This window comes from Lissotriton helveticus, chromosome 6 (assembly GCF_964261635.1).
Source record: "Lissotriton helveticus chromosome 6, aLisHel1.1, whole genome shotgun sequence".
Classification (NCBI taxonomy): Eukaryota; Metazoa; Chordata; class Amphibia; order Caudata; family Salamandridae; genus Lissotriton; species Lissotriton helveticus.
The window spans coordinates 331,310,339-331,333,614 of NC_136067.1; the positions used below are offsets into that span (position 1 = coordinate 331,310,339).

Sequence of the window (23,276 nt, forward strand, 5' to 3'; positions counted from 1 at the left end):
CGCTCCCGGATATTTTCAGGGAAGGCGCTATCTCGCAACCAAGTGTGACGCAGTAAGGCAACAGAAACCGCCATAGCTCGGCCCAAAGAATTCGCAGTATCCAAGGCTGAGCGGATTGTGAATTCGGCAGGGTCGTGGCCATCCCGGAGGAGGTGAAGGAGATCAACGCGAGCACCTTCAGAGGTGGCAGAAAGCAAACACACTGCAGAGTCCCACAGGGCAGAGGTAGCCTGAGCCAAAACACACACTGTATTTAAGGACTGTAGGGCTGCACTAGTGGATGCAAAGATGTTCCTACCCGATGACTCAAGCAATCTGGACTCCCGAGAGGGAGGAAGCATTAGTGGGGACAGGGAAGGAAAAGCAGTCTGCAACACAAACGCCTGAGCATCGGGGTGTACAAAAAGACAAACAGGATCATGTGGAGCTGGACGGTGGCGATGCAAAACTGAACGAACCACCGGGTCACCTGAAGCAGGCCGAACCCAGGTACCCAAAAGGGCACCACCAAGGTAAGCCTCAAAGGGTAGAAGCGGCTCCACATTCCCGGACCCACAGCGAAGGACCTCAAGCAAGGAGTCCACAGACAAGGGGGCTGAAGGGGGTTGCAGGTTTAAAATGCGAGTGGCCAATGAGACCACTCTCAAAAAAGCCGCATTAGCCTCGGTAGCCCTCCTCGGAGGGGACAACAGCTCATCAGTGGGGGAGGGTTGTAAGAGGACCCTCCCAAGACACTGAGGGTGTGACCAATGCCCCACGGAAGGGAGCCCCATTGAAGAATGAGGGTCCTAATGGGGCTCCTGGGGAGGTTAAGAGCATGCCGGATATGGGAGCTCCAGAGGAGGCTCCACAAATTCCAAGGGGGGCACTGGCAACAATACCTCTGGTGTCGCCGGGCGTGTGGCCGGCGCCAAACACTCTCTAGAGGCCTCTAGAGAAGAGTCCACAACCCGGCACAGACACGGCGTCAAATCGACGCGTGCCAGAGCGATCGTGCCTGGTCAGTCACCGACTCGCGGGATCCACCGTTGAGTCGGCGCTGAAACTACGACAAGCTCCCCTTCCGAAGAAGGAGAAGGCGCCGGAGCTAGGGAGGCAAGCTTTCGGCGCCACACCAGCGCTGACTCAACCTCATCCATAACAGACTCCGACTCCGGAGAAAAAGCGGAGGCGGAGCCGGGGAGGCGAGCCTACGGCACCGGAACGGCGTCGACCCCGGCTACGGACAGGCGGCCGCCTGTCCTGGGTGTGCTCAAGGCAGGGCTATGAGCACCGGCAACCACCTGTGACGCCACAGGGAGCCCAGTGGAGCTATGCGGCATGGCAGAGGCGCCGTGGGTCGTAGAGGGGGACCCAGCTGAGCCGCGCCCTGACAACTATATGTGGACCGTAGAGGGGGACCCAACCGGGCCACGTCCTAACGACACCACATCTCCGACGTTCCTGGGGGGGCAAAGGCTCAATTGGCGCCGGGGGCGAACCGCCGTGGAGTCCGTCAGGGATCCCACAAGAAGCGGAGGCCCCGAGGATGCCCCAGGAACGGGAGAGGACCCAAGTGAGGCCTGCAAAGTCGCGGCATTTACCTCCATTTGGGCCTGAGTCACCCCCACACCTGGAAAGGGCGAATAGAGGGGGGAGACTGTCTGGAGCACACGTCCAGAAAGTTCCGGGAACCAGTGCCCCTGACAACAGAAGAAAGGGAGGTTGAAGACCTTGGCGACAAGCGCCTCGACTTACCAAGTGGCGAACGACGGCCCCGGGCTCCAGAGGGCGATCAATAGCTGAACCGGACAGTAGATGGACCTGCCAGCGATGAAGAGGCTGGGGGACGAGACGACTCCGACCGGGACAGCCGTGCCGAGAGAAGCTTCAAACGGCGCTCCCACCGAGATTTCGGCTTCAGGTGTCGGCAGGCTTCGCAGTCCGTGCAGTCATGGTGCTTGCCCAGACACCACATACAAATAAAATGCGGGCCGTCGTGGACATCTGCCGCGAACAGGAATTACAAGTTTTAAAGCCCAAAGCCATCGCACATTGTTCCTTCCGCGAAGCATCGAAAAGGAGGCCTGAAAACAGGCCAGAGGAACCGCTCTCTCCGGATCCGCATTGCACGTGGAAAAGAAGGAAACTGACGTCAGGGCACCGGGAGGGACTTGTATGACCTCGCGGACAACCCGTATGTGGACGACGTCACGATGGGGTCGTGTGGCACCGTCCACCGGTGCACAGAAGTGCTGCTGCAAAAGAATTCCGGATCCAGTCTGACGCCTGGGGATATTCTTAGTTAAGGAATCTGCGGCTAGATATCTCTATCAGATATAACATTAAGTCATCTGCAAACAAACAACTAACATGATTTACCAGTTTTAGAGAAAAGTAGCTAGTAGGCATAGTTGTTTTAAATCATTAACAGGAATTTTGTTCTAGTCAATTTCCTTTTAAGCGATGATTCAACTCACAATTTTCTGACTAAAAGAGCATTATTAATGAGAGCCATTGTGGCGGCATGTGTCTGGCCCTCACCTTTACCCAGAGTATAGATCCATCAACTGAAATGATTATCATTTGGAAGTACACCAAAATCAATAGATGGCCACTGGTCCCTCCAAGAATCTCGGATCAATCTCCCAAAGAACCAGACATGTATAAGTTCATTTTTAATACACCATTAATTTAGCTGAATAAGCACACATTTTACAAATGTTCTTGCAGTATATCTGCCTTCAGGATTCTTTCTACATCCAGTTTTAAGGTTTAGCTACAGTATACAGTATAAACTCCCCAGGAGAGAGAGGGTATTTTATAATTACATTACCAAACGACAACCCTACTGCTTTATAGCAACATTAGATAGAATATTAGTTAAACCAGTGAACATACACATTTTAATTCCTCTAAATTACTCCAGGCCTGTTTGTGGGAAAAACATCAAACGTACCTTTATTTACTCCTCTGGTTGCCCTGCACCCATGCCATTCTTTTATTTCACGACTTTGACAACACAAACCATCAGCGCCGATTGCTGGAAAATAAAAATAGATAAAATAAAATTAGCAAGTTAATTACACGTGCATAGTTTACTTTAGATAATATTTTTGTGATACAATTCTCAATGATTACCTTTCCTATGAATGTGTATTCCTGCTAATGCAGAGATGAAGATAGGGAATGCTGGTGGACAAAGGAATGGCTAAATTCTTAAAAAGGACACCACTTTTAAATTTCAATGGAAGCACGATATTAAAAAAGACTACTTTCCTAAATTAAAACTAGAATGCACCTTTAACTTAATATTGGTCCAAGAATCAGCGCCTCAAAAGTAGCTTTTCAGATACTCAAAATTCAAGGACAAAAATATTCTTTCATTACTTGATTATTATTTGCATTGTAATTTTATTTAATTAGATCACAAGCTACAGTTAATAATATACAAGGAGGAAAAATAAAACACTCAGGTCAACTACAGGCTTCTATACACAGGACCACAAACAGAGGAAAACAAAACCAGAAGAAAATAAGATGTTAAATCTATACCCCGGACAACAAAACGAATCAGTACTTAATCTACCATCATCAAAAGTGTCAGCAGTGCTCATGAAATCGCTTCATTTAAGCATAATTAAGATCAGCATATTAAATGATCAATGAGGAAGACAAATGATCAGTTTTACTGGTTTCAATTAGAAGGCGAAACATCCTGAATTGAAGGAGCATCATTAGGCATTAGTGCATTATTTATAAGCATCTAAGTTTAGGTATCTTAGTCCTGGTACTGCTCTAGAATGTCATCTCCCTATAAGAGGAAAGTGCATTTATACAACTCCTTCCAAGACGCCACAAAGAACTAGGCATTTTGCCCAAACTGCACTAGGTAGACAATGCCAGCTGACTTGGCTTAAGCGGAAGATGTTGCTTGTCAGATGCTAAGGATTAGGTAAAATGTGGTATTGAAACATTGAATTGCTATATTTTAGAAAAAAGGCCAATACAGTCAATTAATGCAGTTTTCCAGAGCCAATTAGCCAACAGACAAAACTTCCATCATACAGAAATGTACCCTACTAAGGCTTTTGCTTGTCAATTTTACAGTAGATTAATTCCCCAAAGGAGGGGAGGTTATAAAATGTCTACACACAGAGGTTAGGGTATATACTGTGAGCGATTAAGAACACAAAGGTTAGGGCACAGTGCGTTTTCGGCTTGCTGCCACTCCACTGTATTCAAATGAGTTTCCAAACAATCCAATGTACAAATATTTGTTTTGGCTGCAAACTGATAGACAAAGAAACTGTTGCGAACACCTGTTCTTTGAAATAGGAAACTGCCTCAAAGAAAGCTTGTGGTTGCTCTGTTCCAGATGAATATTTGCAAATAAAAAGGCCCTTACGTCATTAAGCCCCAGCTCCATCGTAATCAATAGAGAGATTATCACAGAGGTTTCAAACACTAATGTTTGAAAAATTATTTCAATACATTTAACTTCATGCAAGCTTTACAGGGTTACCAGCTAAATCAAATTAGTGGCTAAACAAAAGGGGCGGTGAAAAAAGTATAGGATTTATAAATTCCTTACATTCAACATATACAAACTTACCAAATGCAGAGCCTCTGTCATATGGATTCATCTGCCACTTATTCAGCACTGAAAAGAACAAATATAGTGTCAGGGACAACTGATGGCAGTAAGATTGCATAGAAGACATTTACTGTATACCGAAATGAAAAAGAAATGCCTGGCCAGAACGTACTTTAAAAAAGAGATTTCAGCTCTCTTGCTCATTTTCAATCAATGACTTAGCTGCTTCCACGCATTAGATCTTTTTCCTATGTTTTCATTTTTTAGAAACCTCAAAAGTACATTTAAAAGACAAAACTGCTACCAATCGCAAAACATTGAAGAAAAATGCAGTCAATTATCATTAAGCTACCTGTAGATCAGAAACATTATCGCTAAATACAAAAATTACTGGACAAACCAACAGGAACTTTTTAGAGATAACATAAGCCTTAAAGCCCAGAGTACCAGCCCATACAGGCATTTAAAACCTGCTTCAGCTCTACGCCCGTGAGGTTGGTGGCCATAATGCTATTATAACATTCTGCCTCGGCAAGAGCCTATAATAATGGCTGGTATAGCAAGCTCCTGTTGGATAGAAGTCTATTAGAGCATTCCACCACAGTAGGGCTCAATCTCCTCATTAAAAACAAAAGTCCACCCGAAGACAGATGTTTAAAACCCGCTAGCCTCTGATTTGATCAGACTTGATTCACAGAACTGCTGTGAATGTTTACCACTTATTGTCCACGTGCAGGGTAATGGCGGCAAGTGTCATACATGCACAGTGCAAGCTGTGAACGTGGGCAGTCATCAAACCTCGATTTTCCTTGGTCTCTGTCGAACTGCTTTTCTCTAGCAGAGCCAAGGGGGATGCAACAGCCAATGAGAATTCCCCCTTCCTAATTCCGAGGCTCCAATGACTCAGTGAGCGCTCTTCCACAACCTCAGACTCTCATTACCCAGCACAATCCCATATCATGGCGAGTCTGGGGAAAGGAAGAATCACAGGGTGTGGATTAAAAAAAATTGGAATATTGACAGAAGCAGGCCTATACTAATGGTGGTAGCACACTGCTGTTCCATTGTCTTCAATGTTAAGTTTACTTCCCCCTGTGCGAATACCTTTGGAACTTTAAAATGGCATTCAAATCCCAAACGATAAAATGAAAACTTCTGAAATTTTAGGTACTTTTTCATCACAAAAAGGCAGCTTTCTTTATAGAATAACAAATCCGGTGTGTGGGCTTCTGTACTTTGACTCATCAAAAACATGATTTACAAAATGTGACTTACATGTATGTTTGTAAACAAAAAAAAAAAAAGATACGCAGTTTGGAAATTGGGGCATGAAACCTTTATATTTTTAATATCAGTGAATGCCTTGGAAACACGGACTGCGAGACATTACAGGTTTACCTTCCATCTTCCAAGACTTAAATTTGGTGGTGTACTCTCCTGCCCAAATAATGAGGCAAGTGAGTCATAGATTTGGGTATAGCCCACTGTCAGACCCTGGCCAGGGTGTGGTGTTGGTCAAATGGGGTGAATGGGGTAAAGGGGAGGTAGATGGGGGGGGGTAGGGGCACTGAGCAAGCAAGGGGGACTGAGCCTCAGCCATGAGGTTGTTGGTCAACGATTTTCCAGGGCTTGTCCTACTAACGCTCTGTAAACTTTGCCAAGTACAACTCCTTCAACAAGTGACTCAGTGGTAGTGATGGCAGCCCAGTCACTGACCGTACAAGCCAGTGCTTTATTTTGATAAACAATGTGCTTTAATCTGCACTTAGGGCAGAATACAAGGATACAAGGCATAATTGTCCAACTGGCCCCTCTCTCAGGTGTTCCCTATCCTTTGCAGATCTGGGCAGGGCTCGCCCTGGGATGAGTGCCTCACAGGCAAGCATCAAGATTTAAGAGGATATTACCCTTAAGTTCCATGCTTAGGATTCAGCACCTTTAGCAAGTCTCAGATGTTAGTCTCACCATAGGATAGGACTTAGATTCCAACGTTAGCGGAGGCCTGAAACATGATTCCCACTTCATTTCTGTCTCGGTGAGACCTGCGATCTGAAGATGAGAAAAGCAGAATGACAGTTGGAGTGGAGGTCTCACAGGCAGGTGTCAACTCAGGTAAGCGAGGGACGCTTATCTGAGCCGGCGGTGAATTGCAGTCAGGGGCTGCCAAGGTCAGAGGTCACAGCAATGCAAGACCGCCACCGTAGGGATCACAGGTGCAACTGTACAGCAACCCTCAGGCGCAGTTGTTGAATGGCAGAAGAACAGTCTGCCTCAGCACAAACCTCTGGATGGCAGCAGACTGTACCTTGGGCAAAAACGTTCTTGGTGGGAGCGAACCTCAACTTGGCCCAAAATGTCTTGACAGTGGCTCGTTCCACCATAGGCACAAGCTTCTAAAGGGCAGCAGAGTGATGTTCCTCACAACAGGGTAGTCTCTAACCTGTGTACCCACAATAAAAGCACAAAGGCGCAAGCTTTCTGCACCCATCTCATCAACACCACCCTGACAGCTATCAAGAAAGAGACAAAAGGCAGGCCTCACCTAAATGACCATTTTCGCCCGAACAACAAGACACTGCAGTCCCGTCCTTCACTCCACTATCCACCAAATGGAAGTTCTCAGGAAGACTAATTGGAAGCTCCTGTCTGCAGAAGGAGCTAATCTAATTTCAAAAGCAATCTTATCTCCTGTTTTTCCTCTTCAGTGTCTGGTTCTTCTTCCTTCCTCCAGCTTCAGGGAGATCAGCAGTGCAGGTCCACGGTTTGGAACAAAAAACTCACCTCCATCTTGCACATAGGAAAAAGCCAGGGGCTTCCAAAACGGAACCCACAAGGATCCATTACTCCAGTTGTCTCATACACAGAATGCATGTACACAAAGGCAAAATAAACACACTCATAGCATACACCAGGTATGTTAGCACTAGGAGCTGGATTAGCCGTTAGAAGGGAGACTTTACAGGAGTGGGCCAGCAGTACTCCACTACTGTGACACAGAAAAAAAGGTCTTCACAAACGCAGATTCACAAAACACAGTATGTTGCCACCACCGCAGCACCCATACCTGCTAAACACATAACAGAGACGGTAGTCAGTTAAATGAGAGCACACTTAATGTGTCCCTGCAGGTCACAGGTGCAGAACTTCCACCAACATAAAAGGACAGGACTAGGCCTTCATGCTCTCACTAATTAGCATGAGTCTGGGGCCACAATCAAAAAGCAGGATACCAGATACTCACAGCCGGGCACGGGGGACGAATAACGGTACACCATGCATGGGACACTTCTACTTCAACACCAATGGTGGGAGAGCAATAGTCTCCATTGCACCTTAGAACCCTTAGCAAGGAACTATGACGCCTTCATAGACGACAGACCTCTGAATGCTTTAAGTGTCCACAAGGCTTGTGACCTCCGATACTAGTCCAAATCAAGAGGACTGCTTGAGACTTTTAATGACCCGGTTATATGGAGTCAAGATTCCCTTATCATGAAGTGACAGTGAAAAACTGAAGCACTATCTGGATGGCTAACTCTGTCACAATGGCCTGGCATTACCGGATGTCTAGGTTATGGGATATGCGGACACTGTGGTCTGACATGGCTGTATGGTGTGTTCCGACCTCCTGTTCATTCAATAATATCCTATGGCCCTCTGACTTTCAGTTCGTACAGGAGCCCGGAGTTACCAGACAACTTGGTGTGATCGATGTCTTTTTTTATCGGAGACACAAGCCGTAGTAACCCCATTATTCCAGTGAAAGTACTAGTGAGCTTAAGTTGTCCCCATGATGGCATGCCAGCTTAATTCTATTGTGGGTCTCTTATGGCATGGTCCTTTTGTAGAATGTCATCTTAGTGCTTTGTTTGCTTTGAACCTTATTCCCTCAGTTTTGTTATGGGAATCTTCCCCCATGTCTCTACCGTCTGAGAACATAAATAACTTCTCTTGGCATCGAGGGGCTCTATCAAAATGTGAAGGGTCCGCTCTCCACATCATTGGTTAACATCAATGCCAACTGCTTCTTGACATTGAGAGCTGAGAAAACTGGAGGTGATAAACATGGTTCCACAACAAGAAACAACGTCATACACAATCAGCAAGATTATATCGGAGGAAAAAACAGTTTGTAAAAAACATTTTTTTTATGGAAAAACATGAGACGAAGTCAAGAGCATGCATTCATGGATACTATGACAAAGTAAAAATCAAATGAGGAATGTACTGTCACTGTGCTGCTTTTGAGGTCTGTGGGATGCATGGCCACCTTAAAGTGACAGTGCACTGCCTGGGAGAATGTACGCCTCTTGAAAAGGTTTTATTTTAATTTTCTCTTTTATAAGAGAGGGAAATGATTTGAATAGCATTGCTATTTAAACTCCATTTTGATTTTGCAATTGGTTGATATCTGTATGTACATGCAATTTACATTTGAATAAAAAATATATCTTTAAATAGGCACTGTTTCATGATTCAAGAGAACTTTTCTCTCCGTTATAAAGTGTTATATATCACTCCAAACTCGCCTTCACTTATCATTGCCACATGAACAGACGAGCGTGTACCCAGCAATTTCGTGCAAGTATTTTTATTTAGCCAATGCCGCCAGTACGCGTTTTGGGCGATCCCGCCCTTGATCACATGACAACTCCTTGGCAATTCTCATCGCTATTTAAAGTGGGGAGAGGGAGAGGGAGATATATAGTGTGAGAAGTTGGCCTGGTATGTGATGTCCACAGTTCTGTGAGCACCCTGTATCACTCCAAACATTCCCTTATGGTGGTGGTTGTAAGTCAACCTTATAGACAAGCTATCCTAGGGGTAGCATGGACTAAGCAGCCTTAAAGGCTTAACTCCAAAGGACATGTGAAGCCAGCTGTTTTACCATATACAATCCTGTAATATCAAATGAAAGGACACCACACAAGTTATCAAAATATATGTATTTATTCTTAGAATAATCCCCACTACTCTTTAAGAGCAATGAAGCACAAGCGTTTAAATAAAATCACAATATAACATAAACAAGTTGCACGTTTTTGGATGAGGCCGGTGGCCACTCAAACCATATATCAAAAAAGTGGTATAACAATCACTAATCGATGGAAGGTAAGGCCTAGGGCCTTGTGAATCGCTGGGACTACACTGGACTAACAGCAGTTAGGACGGGAGTAGCCCGCGGGATTCGGGTGCAGTGCGGGAAGCACGGCTTTCACCAATGTAAAGTCAATGGTGCGTAAAAGTTACAATGTTATTGCAAAAGGAGTCTTCCGACTGGACTAGGACTACCAAACTTTAGACTTAGGCACTAGAGGTGTGTACCAGTGTGGGAACACCGGCGCTAGTAAGTTACCTCACCCACAGGACACGGGTGCACAGGTGCCAACCTGTGTCGGGTTTCGTCACGCAGTTCGATGGTGCCTGAGGATGAAGATGCTGCAGGCGTCCAGAAGAGAAGTGTCCGGTGCGATCCAAGGGTGGATCGAAGCTGAAGGGTACCTGAAAGCAGAGGGGACAGAGTCTGGGTCACTAGCCAGTGACCAGGAAGGAACCAGGCGATGTCGGGCGCAATCAGGTTGATGATGGGTGCCTTGTCTCCGCTGCCACGTGGACTCTGGGGCACCGAGGATGTCCTGGAGTGAATCACGAGCTGTCCTACGAAGGCTCTAGCTGTCGGCGGTGTCGGCTTCCGGATCGGAGTCAACACGCCTTGGCAAAGGCAACCCACGCAGGATTCGAAGATGGCGTTTCACTCGGACCAGCAAGGTCTGAGCGGGAGCTCCTTTTCAGGGGAACGAGGGCCAGTCTGGAGCAACCAGACCAGCGGTGTAAATTCAAGGTTTCGTCGGTACAGGGGCCACTAGCCAACGGGCAAGCGACCGGACCAACGCGTCGATCAGGAAAATGCAGAAGGGCCCCACGCAGCACTCGTCGAGTGTACAGGGGTGAGCTTCGGTGCAAAAGCTGCTCGGGGCTGGAGCTTCTCACGCTCCAATGCACAGCTTCGAGGGAGCCTCGGGTGCTGCACGGTCGGTGCTTCGTAGTTACTTCAAGATGGCCGCTCCCACGCTTCAGGTCGCCTCCAGGGGTCCCAGCTCTGCATGGACTGTGGATCGGGCTGTTGGAAGTCAGGAAAGCTGGCTCTTGTCGATCTCTGTTGCTCGAGTTCCGGCGGGAACTGCAACAAAGCAAACGTCGAGGTGCTGGATGGTGCCTGTTTGCACAGGGTGGTCACTCCTTGACCACAAGGGAGATTCTTCAGTCTTCCACGTCGAGTGGGATGTCGAAGGGTCCAGAGTTTCGTTTCATAAGTTTCAGTCAGGATAATCTGATGTGCATTGGCACTGCTCCCACCTATATTCCAAATCTGGGGGCTGGATTACCTGCTAGGTCCCTCCTATGGGTGGGACCCAGGAAGGGGGTGGTTACACCCCTTTCCTTTGTCCCGTTTGCCGCCAAGACTGGGGCTGGAGAGCCCCAGAACCGGTTTGACTGGAATCTGCCCAGTGACACCTTGTGTGCCCCAGGCAGTGTCTAGTTTCATTCAACCCTCCCTGCTACAATCCACTATCTCCTGTCTGGGGTGGTGTGACACCTCTCTGTGACAGGAAACTCTTTGTCCAGGCGTCCTCTGCCAGGTTTCGGCCAGCAGCAGGAGGTCAGACATGTGTCTGTGGCAGCAGCATCCATTTTGTGATGCTGGGGCTCTGGTTAGGATTAACCGCATTTGCAGTAAGTAACATGTCTTCTCCCTCTACAAGGGTGGAATGCTACCCCAGTCGCCAGAATTGGCGAGGGGGTAGTATTCCAAAATGTATGACACCAAACACGACATGTTTTGATAAAGCCAAACCAAAGTTAGCATTAACCACGAGGATTATAATACACTTAAGAGTATATGGTATGGCAGTATTACTGGAACAGCAGTAAGGAAATGGTTCCGAACACTGCAGACAGGCTCAGCTCATGCTAGAGCACCATCTCACATAAAACCAAGCACTCTGCCTCCAGGATTGTAAAGGCCTGCCATAGGAGTGACTGATAGGTATATATGTGTCCAGATATAGGTTTAGATATAGGTATACTATACCTAAGCAAGGGGTGATTACACCACCCTGCCCCAGCTGTGTGAATAGCCAGTTGTGTCGATTTAAGTACCAGCCAGGGGTGGCAAAAGCTATGCTTCAGCCCCTGGTAGGCCTTGGATGCCCCTATGCCCTGGGAACCTATAGTGCACTGTACAGGGGCTGACAAGGAGTCCAGTGCCAATTTGGTTATGCACCTAGGGTGCATGGAGTCCATTTTAAGAGAGAGCAGATAGCCTGGGACCCTGATTAGCAGGATCCCAGGCCAACTAAGTCGAAAACCAGCTAAACACAAGGCAAAAAATCAGGGGTAACCATAGTCAGGTATCCACCTTCCTACATACAGATATATATATATCCTCCTCCAAAGAAACAAAGAGAAGCGGCCACATTAGGGGAGACAGTGGAGGCATCTTTATTGAAGAATACACCAGAAAGTAGGTGAATGCATTGCGGCATAGATTTTGTCTTCCTCAGAGCCAGTGGTGTTTGCAGGATGAAGGCACCATCATGGATTTAAATATCCTGCCCCATCCTGATAGGTGTTAATCAGCTCCGCCCCCCGCCCCCCAAGTAAGTACTGTTGCATTATTCATCTGTAGGATGCCTAGTGCGTCAATAGTACAAGTCCCAGAGTTCTTCTTGACATTGAGAGCTGAGAAAACTGGAGGTGAAAAACATGGTTCCACAACAAGAAACAATGTCATACACAATCAGCTAGATTATATGCGAGAAAAAAAAAAACTGTTTGAAATAAACATTTGTTTTTTAATGGAAAAACGTGAGACGAGGTCAAGAAATTTTATATATATATATATATATATATATATATATATATATACACATACACATACATACATACATACATATATATATATGAAGAAATAAACGAGCTGTCTGACCTGTAATCCCCTTGGCCTCCGCGTTCTTCTTCGAGGGATGTTTGCTTCATATTTTCTGTGCCTGCCAGAGACACAGTACGGAAGGCCCCGCTACACCAAGAGTCTCGGAGATTCAACTGGCAATCAGCTGCTTGCAGCTTTAAGACTATCGAGTGATCGATATTCTCCGATGACCGCCAGAGGACACAGATTATTGTTGGGGAAAACGAGGTATTTCACCTCGGTGGGGCGAACAGTCCGCATTGACTGCCCTGACTCAGCAGCTGGTTTGTGTTGCGCTGGCTGTAGCAGTTACAAGGGGACCCAGGACTACGGCCGTTGACTTTCATCATTCCGGGGCATTGAACCTATCACCACCTACCTGTCAGCCAGCGGGACCTACAGTCTGCCTCACTCCCCCATGCCATCGACTAAGTCGTGCCGGTACAGTGCCTTCTGGGAGTTGAAGTCCAGCATCAAAACGGACTCAAACAGGATGTGTCGCCCGCATTAGGGGGAGGGGCGCCATGTGCTGGAACGAATAGTTTCTTACCTGTCGGTGTAGTTTTGCAGCTTGAAGATCTTTCTGGATTCACTATGCTGTGCATGTTCCGCAATCTGGTGGTTGGGTCCGGAATCGTAGTCTTTTTTCTCTTTTTTTTTTTTTTTTTGTCGTAGCCCAGGTGGGTGTCGACGTCCCACCATTTGGTGTCCTTTCGGTGACGTCGGCGTGCTTCCGGCGGAAGCTACCACCCTTGGGCGCCATCTTCGGATTCTTTTTTCTGTCTCTTTTCCTTGTTTGTCTTTGTAGTGAATCCATGGCTATGTATGTTAATCGTTTTTTCAACGTTAGTGTTTCCACCTATTTTGTAATTGTTCCAACTAGCCTTCTTTTCCATGTTTTTCCACCCTCTTTTCCAGCCTCATCTTTCTGGCGGAGGCGGGTGGGTTCGCTAGTGAATCCAGAAAGATCTTCAAGCTGCAAAACTACACCGACAGGTAAGAAACTATTCGTTTTGCAGCATGAATCTTTCTGGATTCACTATGCTGTGCATAGATTTTGTAGCGGTTTTCGTTACTTTTGTGGCGGTTGGGTGGAAGATGAGCGTTGGTTGCTGAAAATATGTTGAAGCACTTTTTGTCCCACTTGTGCTTCCTTGTTCATCTGTACATCCACGCAGTAGTGCTTCGTGAAAGTGTATACTGAAGCCCATGTTGCCGCCAGGCATATATCCTGAATCGGTGTGTTGGCCAGGAAGGCAATTGTTGCTCCTTTCTTCCTGGTGGAGTGGGCTTGTGCCCCTCCTGTTAGCTCCTGGCCAGCTTGCTTGTGGCAGAACTGAATTGTCTGTGCGATCCATCGAGCTATGGTGTTTTTAGTCACTGGTTTGCCCATGTAACTGTTTGCGAAGGATACAAAGAACTGTTTTGTTTTTCTGTGTTCCTTCGTTCTTTCAATGTAGTGCATCACAGCCCTTCTTGCGTCTAGGGTGTGGAGCGACCTCTCAGCGCTTGTAGTGGGGTTTTGGAAGAAGCTAGGGATCTGAATACTCTGATTCATGTGGAACTTTGACACCACCTTTGGCATGAAGTGTGGGTCAGTTCTCATCACGACCCTGTCACTGTGTATCTGGATGTAGGGTTCCTGCAGTGTGAGTGCCTGCAGTTCGCTCACCCTTCGTAGTGAGGTGATCGCCACCAGGAAGGCCGTCTTCATTGTCAACATTTGCAGTGATGCTTTGTGGATGGGTTCGAAGGGTGCTTTCATGAGCTCCGTCAGTACCACGTTTAAGTTGGAGGCCGGTGGCGGCATTCTCTTTGGCGGCGCTATTCTTTTAGCCCCTTCCAGGAATCTTTTCACGACTTGAGATGTGAAGAAGCTTCTCCCTGTTTCTCCTCTTGTGTATGCCACAATCGCTGCTAAGGTGCACTCTCAGTGAGGATGAGCTTAGCTTTGCCTTGATTAGGTGTGTGAGGTACCTTAGCACGTGGACTCCTTGGTCCGTCTCCTTTGGAGTTGTTTCTTGCAACACCATTGAGTGAATCTTTTCCACTTTTCCCCATAGCACTTGCGTGTGCTGGGCCTTCTTGCCTCTCGCAGTACCCGCAGGGTGCTCTCTGGTAGTTTCAGGTGTGCAAATTCTAAGTCCTCAGGAGCCAGGCTGAGAGGTTGAGGCTCTCTGGCTCTGGGTGTAGGATTCCTCCGTTTTCCATGGAGAGTAGGTCTCTTCTTTTTGAGAACTTGTGGGGTGGCCCCTGCGCCATCTCCATTATCTGAGAGTACCAGGTCTGCCTGGCCCATTGTGGTGCCACAAGGATGAGCGTCATGTTGCTCTTCATGCATTTGTTGAGCACCCTGGGGATCAGTGGTATCGGGGGAAAAGCGTAGGCAAATGTTTTTGACCAGCTTATCCATAGGGCATTCCCCTGGGACCGTGCCTCTGGTTGCCTGGATGCAAAGTATTGGCATTTTGCATTCCGGTGTGTTGCAAATAGGTCTATTGTTGGGGTGCCCCACTTCCTGAATAGACTCTCTGTTTCCTGACTGTTGAGTTCCCACTCGTGGGATGCTGAAGTCTGCCTGCTGAGCCAATCCGCTTCCACATTGTCCTTCCCTGGCAGGTGTATGGCTAGCAGGTCTATTTTTAGTGGTATGGCCCATTTCCAGATCTCTTGTGCCAAGTTTGACAGCGGGAACGATTGAGTTCCCCCCTGTTTGTTTATGTAAAACATTGTTGTGGTGTTGTCTGTTTGTATTAGCACCTTCCGGTTGTGTAGGTGTTTCTGAAAGGCCTTGAGGGCTAGCAACACAGTTTTCAGTTCCAGGTAGTTGATGTGCCTGACTGCATCTGTAGGGCTCCACAGACCCCTCACTCTGAGCCTGTTCATGTGTGCGCCCCACCCCTTCTGGGATGCGTCTGTGGTGATGGTCACTGTTGGGTCCGGTGGTGTTAGAGGTTTTCCTTCCGTTATTCTCTCCTTGGTCCACCACCTTATCTCTTCCTGCACCCTGTGCGTTACAACCACTAGATCCTCCCAACATCCTGTAGCTTGTGACCATTGTTGTTGCAGCCACTCTTGGAGTGGTCTCATTTGTAGGCGTGCATTGGGGACCAGGTGGATGCATGATGCCATCATCCCCAAGATCTTGCTCACAGTCCTCACTGTCAGAGATCGCCCCTTCTGGTAGTGACGTTTCTCCCTCAGTAGGCTGAGCGTTCTCTTTTCGCTCGGTAAGACTCTGCATTGTATGGTGTCGATCTGGGCTCCCAGGAAGATCTTCACCTGCTCTGGTTCCATCGAGCTTTTGCCCCAGTGTATGGAGAAACCCAGGTTTGCTAGCGTTCCTGTCACCTGTTCTGCATGCTCTTTGCATGTCCTGTAGCAGTTTGCCTTGACCAGCCAGTCGTCGAGGTAGGGGTACACGTGTATCCCCTTTCTCCTTAGGTGTGCGGCCACTGCCGCAAGGCATTTGGTGAACACCCTTGGTGCGGACTTTAGGCCGAAAGCTAGGGTCGTGAATTGGTAGTGATCCTTGTTTACCGTGAACCTTAGCATGTGCTTGTGCTGCTTGTTCATGGGGATGTGCAGGTATGCATCTTTGAGGTCTATGGTAGACAAGAAGTCCCCTGCTTTTATCTGAGGGATGACCTCTTGTAGGGACGTCATTTTGAATTTTTGAGTTTTGACGTATTTGTTCAGGAACCGTAGATCCAGGATGGGTCTTAGGCTTTCGTCCACCTTTGGCACTAGGAAGTAGTTTGAGTACACTCCCATGTTGCGTTCTTTGAAGGGGACCCGTTCTATGGCCGCTTTGAGGAGGAGTTCTTGGGCTTCCTCTTGCAGTAGTTGCAGCTCTCTTCCTGAGTGCTGTCTTTTCTTTGGTTTTCTGTTTGGTGGCCTTTTTTCCAACTCTATGCAGTACCCGAACTGCATAATATTGAGTATCCACTTGTCTGTTATTTTTCTCCACTCCTGGAGAAAAAATCTCAATCTTCCTCCTACCGGAGTTGCATATTCCTTTGTGTCTTGTCCGTGTAGCCCTCTCCTCTTTGTTTTCCCGTGCTCCTCCCCCGGAGGGTGTGGGTGGTAGAGCACCTTCTCTCGTGTGAAGTCACTTAGAGGGGGGCTGTTCGCCGCCTCTTCTTCTCTGGCCCCGTCCATTTCCTCTCGATCGAAAGGACTGGACCCTGCCTTGGTAGTTCCAGTTTTGCCTCTGCTGCCCCTGGTGGCCTTGACTGTCACTCTGTTGCCCCTGGTGGAAACTCTGGTGAGAATCTCCTCGCTGGCTTCCACCTCTGCCGTTCGGCCTCCGCGACGGAGTGCCCCTTCTCATCCCTCTGAACTGCAGGGCTCCCATGGACCTTGCCGTCTCGTTGTCCTTCTTCAGTTGGGTGAGCTTATCATCAACTGGGGCTCCGAACAATGTTTCACCGCTGAAGGGTGTGTTCAGGATGTTGTTCTGGACTTCAGCCTTGAATCCTGAGCCATGCTTGCCTTCTTTCAGTGATGCCTATAGCCATCAGTCTGCTGGATGTTTCTGCCCCGTCCAAGGCTGTCTTCAGGCATGAGTTGGCGATGCTCTTCCCTTCCTCTACCAGGTGTGCTCCTCTGTCACGGTATTGTCCCGGGAGATGTTTGAGCAACTGTCCCATCTCCTCCCAGTGCTGGTATTGATGCCTATTCTGGAGGGCGTTGGAATTCGCCATCCGCCAGTGCGTTGCAGCGTTCCTCTCAATCTTCCTGCCCGTTAGGTCCATCCTCCTGCTTTCTTTGTCAGGTGGGGGTCCGGACGTTGTTGGGACGTTTGCCCTTTTCCTGGCCGTTGCGGCGATGATAGAATCCGCTGTGACGGAACCCTTGATGTAAGCTGGGTCTTCGGAGGAGAATTTGTACTTCTTCTCGGTCCTCGGCGTTACAGATCTGCATGTAGCCGGGTCCTTGAAGGCCTCATTTCCCTGGGCCGTGATACTCTTGAGCATGGGCAGGAACTGGCTCCTTGTCTGTATGGGGAGCAGTGTCTCGAGCAGGAAGTCTGCTTTTGGCTTCTCCTCTTCCAGCTTAATTCCATAAGCTGTTGCCGCCTTTCTTACCACCTCATTGTATGCCCCAATGTCATCCGATGGCGAAGGCCTCGAGGGGTATGTTTCTACCGCCTCCTCTGGGTTTTCGGCCTCGATGTCCTGCCATTCCTGGTCTTGGGCCGTCGAGGAACCAGAACCGTAGCTTGACTGCTGTTCCCCGTAATCCCCCTCTGTGTAGTAGAGGTCCTCCTCCTCTTCGTGCTCCGAAGGTTCCGGAGTTTTCGGCGGCTCTTCGATGTCGAACTCTTCGATCTCCTGTACCTCAGCGACGGTCTGTGCCGGCTTCGGGGGAATCTTGTAACTTTTCATTTTTTCTTCGAAGTCCTTCTTTCTCTGAAGGATGTTCTCCATTTCGGCCTCGAGCCTTCTCTTTTTTCTCTGCATTTCTGCGGCCTGTTCGTCGTCGAGCGTTTCGGCCGCCCTTTTCGGCGTCGTCGTCTAAGCTTTCTTCGGCTCTTTTTCTTTCGACGTCGAAGTCGAAGGCCCTTTTTCGGGGGCTTGCTTCGATGACCTTTGCTTTTCGCTGGTCTTCTGCCTCCGGGAGTCCTTCTCGGAGGATCCGCTGGGCTCTTTTTCGGAGGATGCAGCTTCGGTCGTCGATTTGCTCGGCGCCGGTGCTCCTTTCGAGGCTCTGTGCTCTGACTTTCGAGAGTCTGCCTCAGGTTTTCGAGGCCCTGTGGGAGTTTTCGGGGTCGTAGACTCTCCTACCTTATCAGGCGTACTCTTATCGGTCTCAGCGACCGTGAAGTCATCTGGTCCCTCGGCGATGATGTCCTCATCGTCGGTGGAGAGGCCAAGTTCATAGAGCGTCGGGGCTTGGCCCTTGCCCTGCATCGTGTGGTGAGCCGTCCTCTGTCCTTCTCGAATTCGGAGTGTCTTCGGCTTGAAGATGGAGCAGGCGTTGCAGTCTCTGCTTTCGTGGTCGATTGGCAGGCAGAGGTTGCAGACTGGGTGCTGGTCCTTCTGTGCGAACTTGTGGTGGCAGTTCTTGCAGAATTTAAACGGCGTCTTGTACATCCCTGCGCTCAGGGGGCCCCCTGTGTGCGCATTCCTTCAAGGAGGTCGAAGATTTCGAAGTTCTCTCCTTTCTTCGTCGTCTCCTCACTAAAGGTCCTCTTCTGTCGATGTTCTTAGGTCTTCACCTGTGAATTTCTGCTGTATTCTCTTCTTTCCTCCTCCAAAACTTCTGGAGCTTCACGCGACGATCCAGACCCAACGGCGGAAAAAAGAATCTGAAGATGGCGCCCAAGGGTGGTAGCTTCCGCCGGAAGCACGCCGACGTCACCGAAAGGACACCAAATGGTGGGACGTCGACGCCCACCTGGGCTACGACAAAAAAAAAAGAGAAAAAAAAGACTACGATTCCGGACCCAACCACCAGATTGCGGAACATGCACAGCATAGTGAATCCAGAAAGATTCACGCTGCAAAACTATTATTTGAGCAGGAAGGAACATTTGTGAATAGGACATGCTGCAGTGTTGGGCGCTGAGGAAGGCTACTGATGCCGAAATGCATTCGCCGCCATTGCTGAAATGAAGAGATAAACGAGCTGTCTGACCTGTAATCCCCTTGGCCTCCGCGTTCTTCTTCGAGGGATGTTTGATATATATATATATATATATATATATATATATATATATATATATATATATATATATATATCTATATCTATATCTATATCTATATCTATATCTATATATATATTCTACTGGCGGTCGCCAGTAGATAGTTATAGTTAGGACCTAGTTTCCATAGGAAATCCGTAACATTCTATTGGGAATAACTTTGGCGCCGGTTGATGAGTCTTCTCGAATTTCTCAAAGAAGATGGCCCGTTCCGCTTCTTCCCTGAAAGTTTTGGGGGGATTTGTCAAGTGGGGGCTGAGAAAAAAGGGGGGTCCCAAAACGTGTTTTCCCCATGTTATTTTCCATAGGACGATTAGACACAGCTACAGCCCGAACAGCTGAACGGAATTACAAGAAATTTGGCAAAATAGTGGAGTCTGGTTCGCAGATCACACTTTTGCTGAAATGGTGTAAATCCTTCCAGTAGTTTCTGAGAAAATTAAAAGAGAAAAAATATATATATCTATAAGCACGTACGGTGCGCGAATCGGGTGTGCGCGAGCGTAATTCTGATTTGCTGTTAGACTTCTGTCATCATTCCAATCGGTCGAAATCCGGAAGTGTTGACCGCCATTTTGTGTCCGAGGCAGAAGTGAGTCAAAAAGAAAAGTGGAGAACGTGAAAAGGGGGCAGGGTAGAGACTTCCTGACCCCCTAGGCCTTTTTAGGGGGTCCCTGAAGGACCCATGCAGCCACTTATACACAAAGTGAGACACAGATACAGATAATTCAATATTTCAACATTACTCACTAATATCTGTATTCACTAAGATACACTTAAGTCAGTTAACCAATCAATTTTACAAAATAAAACCATCCATTTAGACATTTACCCATTTATTCTTCCATCAACCTTTAGATATACATATATAAAAAATATTTTTCAGAAAGAAACCCATTCACTGGATGATGTCATCAGTGATGTCATTTGAGAGGTCATCAGTGATGTCACTGACCATGTCATGAGTGATGTAATATGTGACATCATCAGCAGTGCATTGCGGTCGCGCTTGTTATAGTTAGCTGAACTAACTAGAACGGTGAAATTTCAAAGGTTTTGTATGAATGAAATGTCCAGCTAACTATAACATGTGTGAAACCTATGGTTTTTTCAGTGAATAGATAGATAGATATAATTTTCTTTTCTTTTTTTTTAAATCACATGATGGAGTACATCACCTTGCTCTTGAAACATCAGTTTTTGGTGCATCATCCGACAAGTTACTGTTTTTTTTTTTTTAAAAGACTTTTTTAAGACTGGCATGACTCCTCTAGACCACGAGTAACACAAGGATAGCACATCTTTTTTCCTAACTCATAGGATTTTGCACTGGAATTGCCCAATTAGATTCTCTCAAATCTCACCAAGTGCAGCAATATGTGTGAACAATATGTGTGCAACGAGTATCCAGTATTCAGCTTGTGAAAATTAGCATGTGGTACTTTGTAACGGGTGACAAGGCTTATTCTTTTTCTAGAGATAGTGGAGGAGAAAGGCCCAAAAGCACATAGGCTTCCAGACAAACTAGAGGCATGGAATGGGAAATGATGGGCTTAGGAACAAAGGTTATATTGTTCCCTTTCTACAATAATAACAAATAATTATTGATAGAATGTTATGGATCAGATACAACACTTGAGTAACCTCCTAAAAATAGACTTATAGGGCCTGATGCACCATATCCCCTACGGGGTTAAGCAACCAAGAAGACTCCCGGTCCCTAAACAAGGCTGGTGGATTTGCAGGGCTATGATGTTCAGGGGGGAGTGGGAGAAATCAGAGCAAAGGGCACTGATGCAAGCACAAACATACCCTCTACAGTACAGTAAGATCAGCAGGTGTCACCATGGACATGGTGTACGAAAGTGCACCTTTTTGACATGATCACCCCACAAGGTAGAGTGCACTATACTACATTTGTAGACACATCTGCATGAGCAGATATGCCCCGTGATACCCAAGTCGATTCATGGATGAAGTGAACAGTGAAGCCATTTTAAGAACATGTGCTGGACACTGGTGCTTCAAGTTCCCCAGCTACATGAGGACTTCACTCAAAGTAGGGCTGTTCGGTATCAAACACCTCTTATTAATAAACCCATACTGATTCCAGTGATGGATTTATGAATGCATTCACACAGAGGGCATCTTAGAGGTGCCCCCTGAAAATCTACAGACTACTAGTGAGCTGGCTGACTGGTGAACACCAGCCTGCTACCACAGACAGATTTCTGAACCCCCCCCCCCTTGCAGGTGAGAGCCACGCGCTCAGGGGGTAGAAACAAGGGGGGGCCCTGACACTACAAACTCAGATTGCACGGATCAAGAGGAGGACCTAGAGAAACGCACGAAAGTGCGAGAACTGAAGATGAATGTGGACTTTTAGCACAAGACCTTGCCTGCCGCACTAAGTCGAAAGAAATCGCGACCCATTGACTCGCCCTGGAGCTGAACTCCAGCCAAGAACCCTGGTGTGGTGCCAGCACTTTACAATTGGCCCGCACATCTCTCTTGGAGCAGAGGAGCTACTCCCCTGTAGTCCGGAGGGACCAAAATGCAAGAATGTCCAGTCTACTGAGTTGGCGCTCCCCAGCCAGCCCAGCACATCAACTACCCAGGAAGATGACATTGTGCTCCTAAAGGTCAGGTCTCTACCCCTCCCTCCCCACCAAGTAAGAGGACACCAAGACCAATCCCCGGGGTACCGGGCCCCTTGCAGCAAGCCGTGAGGTTCCAACCTGGACTCCAACGACACAGACAGAGTGAGCCGTCTAGGGACTTCAGCACTGCAGAGACCCACTTCAAGAGCGGCCCACCTGTCCTGATTTTGCACCCTCTACCGGCAAGACGGACCGAGCCCAGCCAACCTCTTTGCTCTGCACCCAAGCACTCCCCAGCCCGGGTACCGACTAACCGAATGTGCTCCCCTGTCACCCAGACCTTTGTGACCCGAGACCCCGGTTGGGAGCTCCAACACTAGTCCCCAAAGTCCCCCTCTGTAGCCTTTTTTCTTGGTGCCCCCCCTCTTTTCTTTACCGACATAGCACGCACAGCTACCAACGCGGCCAGGACCTCTACAACAGAACGCCCCTGGGTAGGAAACGAAAATCTGCTTGTAGTACTTTGGACCTTGACCCCCCCATGACTAAGAACCGAAAGAGACCCCCACCCACCCAACGAGAAGCTGACCGTAAATCCCTGTATGCTATGTCTTTTCTCCCAAAGAAAAGCATTGTGCATAAAGGAGTATTAAACTACCTGTTTTGCTTACATTATGTTATGTTAATTACATTTATACAGCGCACATATACCCTTAGGTGTCTTGGCGCTTCCAGTGCTACATACTGTACTATGGACTACTGCTTCTAAAAAGCCAGGTCTTCAGGCGTTTTCTGAACTCAAGAAGGGAGGGAATTTTTCTAAGACAGAGGAAAGGAATTCCATTCCTTGACGGTATTTTAACTGAAACTCCTCCCGCCCAGTTCGTCTTTTTAATTCTGACCATCAGCATTAGATTGGCATTGGCCGAATGCAGAGGTCTATTAGGGGAGTACCATCTAAAAAGGTCCCATAGGACCTACCTACAAAATTCAATATTTTTGTTTTCGAGTATTTATTTCCTATCGAAGTTCTTGGTATCAAAATGTACATAAAATATAACTTATTTTTTTTAATTTGTCTCGGGTTTATTCTTGAGTGCATTATTTATTGCCTGTGTGTGTCAACAAATGCTTAGCCCTACCCACTGATACGCCTAACTGTTCACCCACACTACCACAAAAGAGAGCATTTGGGATATCATTTGTGTCTCTGTAAACCAACTGGGGTTAGCCTCGACTCTTTTACATCGGGTTTCTCATTTTGGTCCACTATATATAGAGCCAGCTTCCTACACATGGCATAGTGCCATAACACAAAACGATTTTTCTTGACTTTCGTTTTACGCTGGAAAATCCTGATGCGACACACGGAAAGCCTTGTCTAAGAAAGTAAATAAGGAGGCATCAGTAAACAATGAT

The 23,276-nt window shown here is 47.5% G+C and overlaps 1 protein-coding gene across 1 annotated transcript in view; it reads right to left on the bottom strand.

Moving 5' to 3' along the window:
- The window catches only part of DDX1 (DEAD-box helicase 1), a 336,768-nt gene that overhangs the window by 208,081 nt on the left and 105,411 nt on the right, over positions 1-23,276 (bottom strand). The window contains exons 6-7 of the mRNA XM_078647776.1: positions 4,595-4,642; positions 2,939-3,022 (exon numbers count right to left, since the gene is read on the bottom strand). Of these exons, the coding sequence (XP_078503902.1) occupies positions 2,939-3,022; positions 4,595-4,642 (132 nt within the window). The remainder of the gene's footprint in view (positions 1-2,938; positions 3,023-4,594; positions 4,643-23,276) is intronic.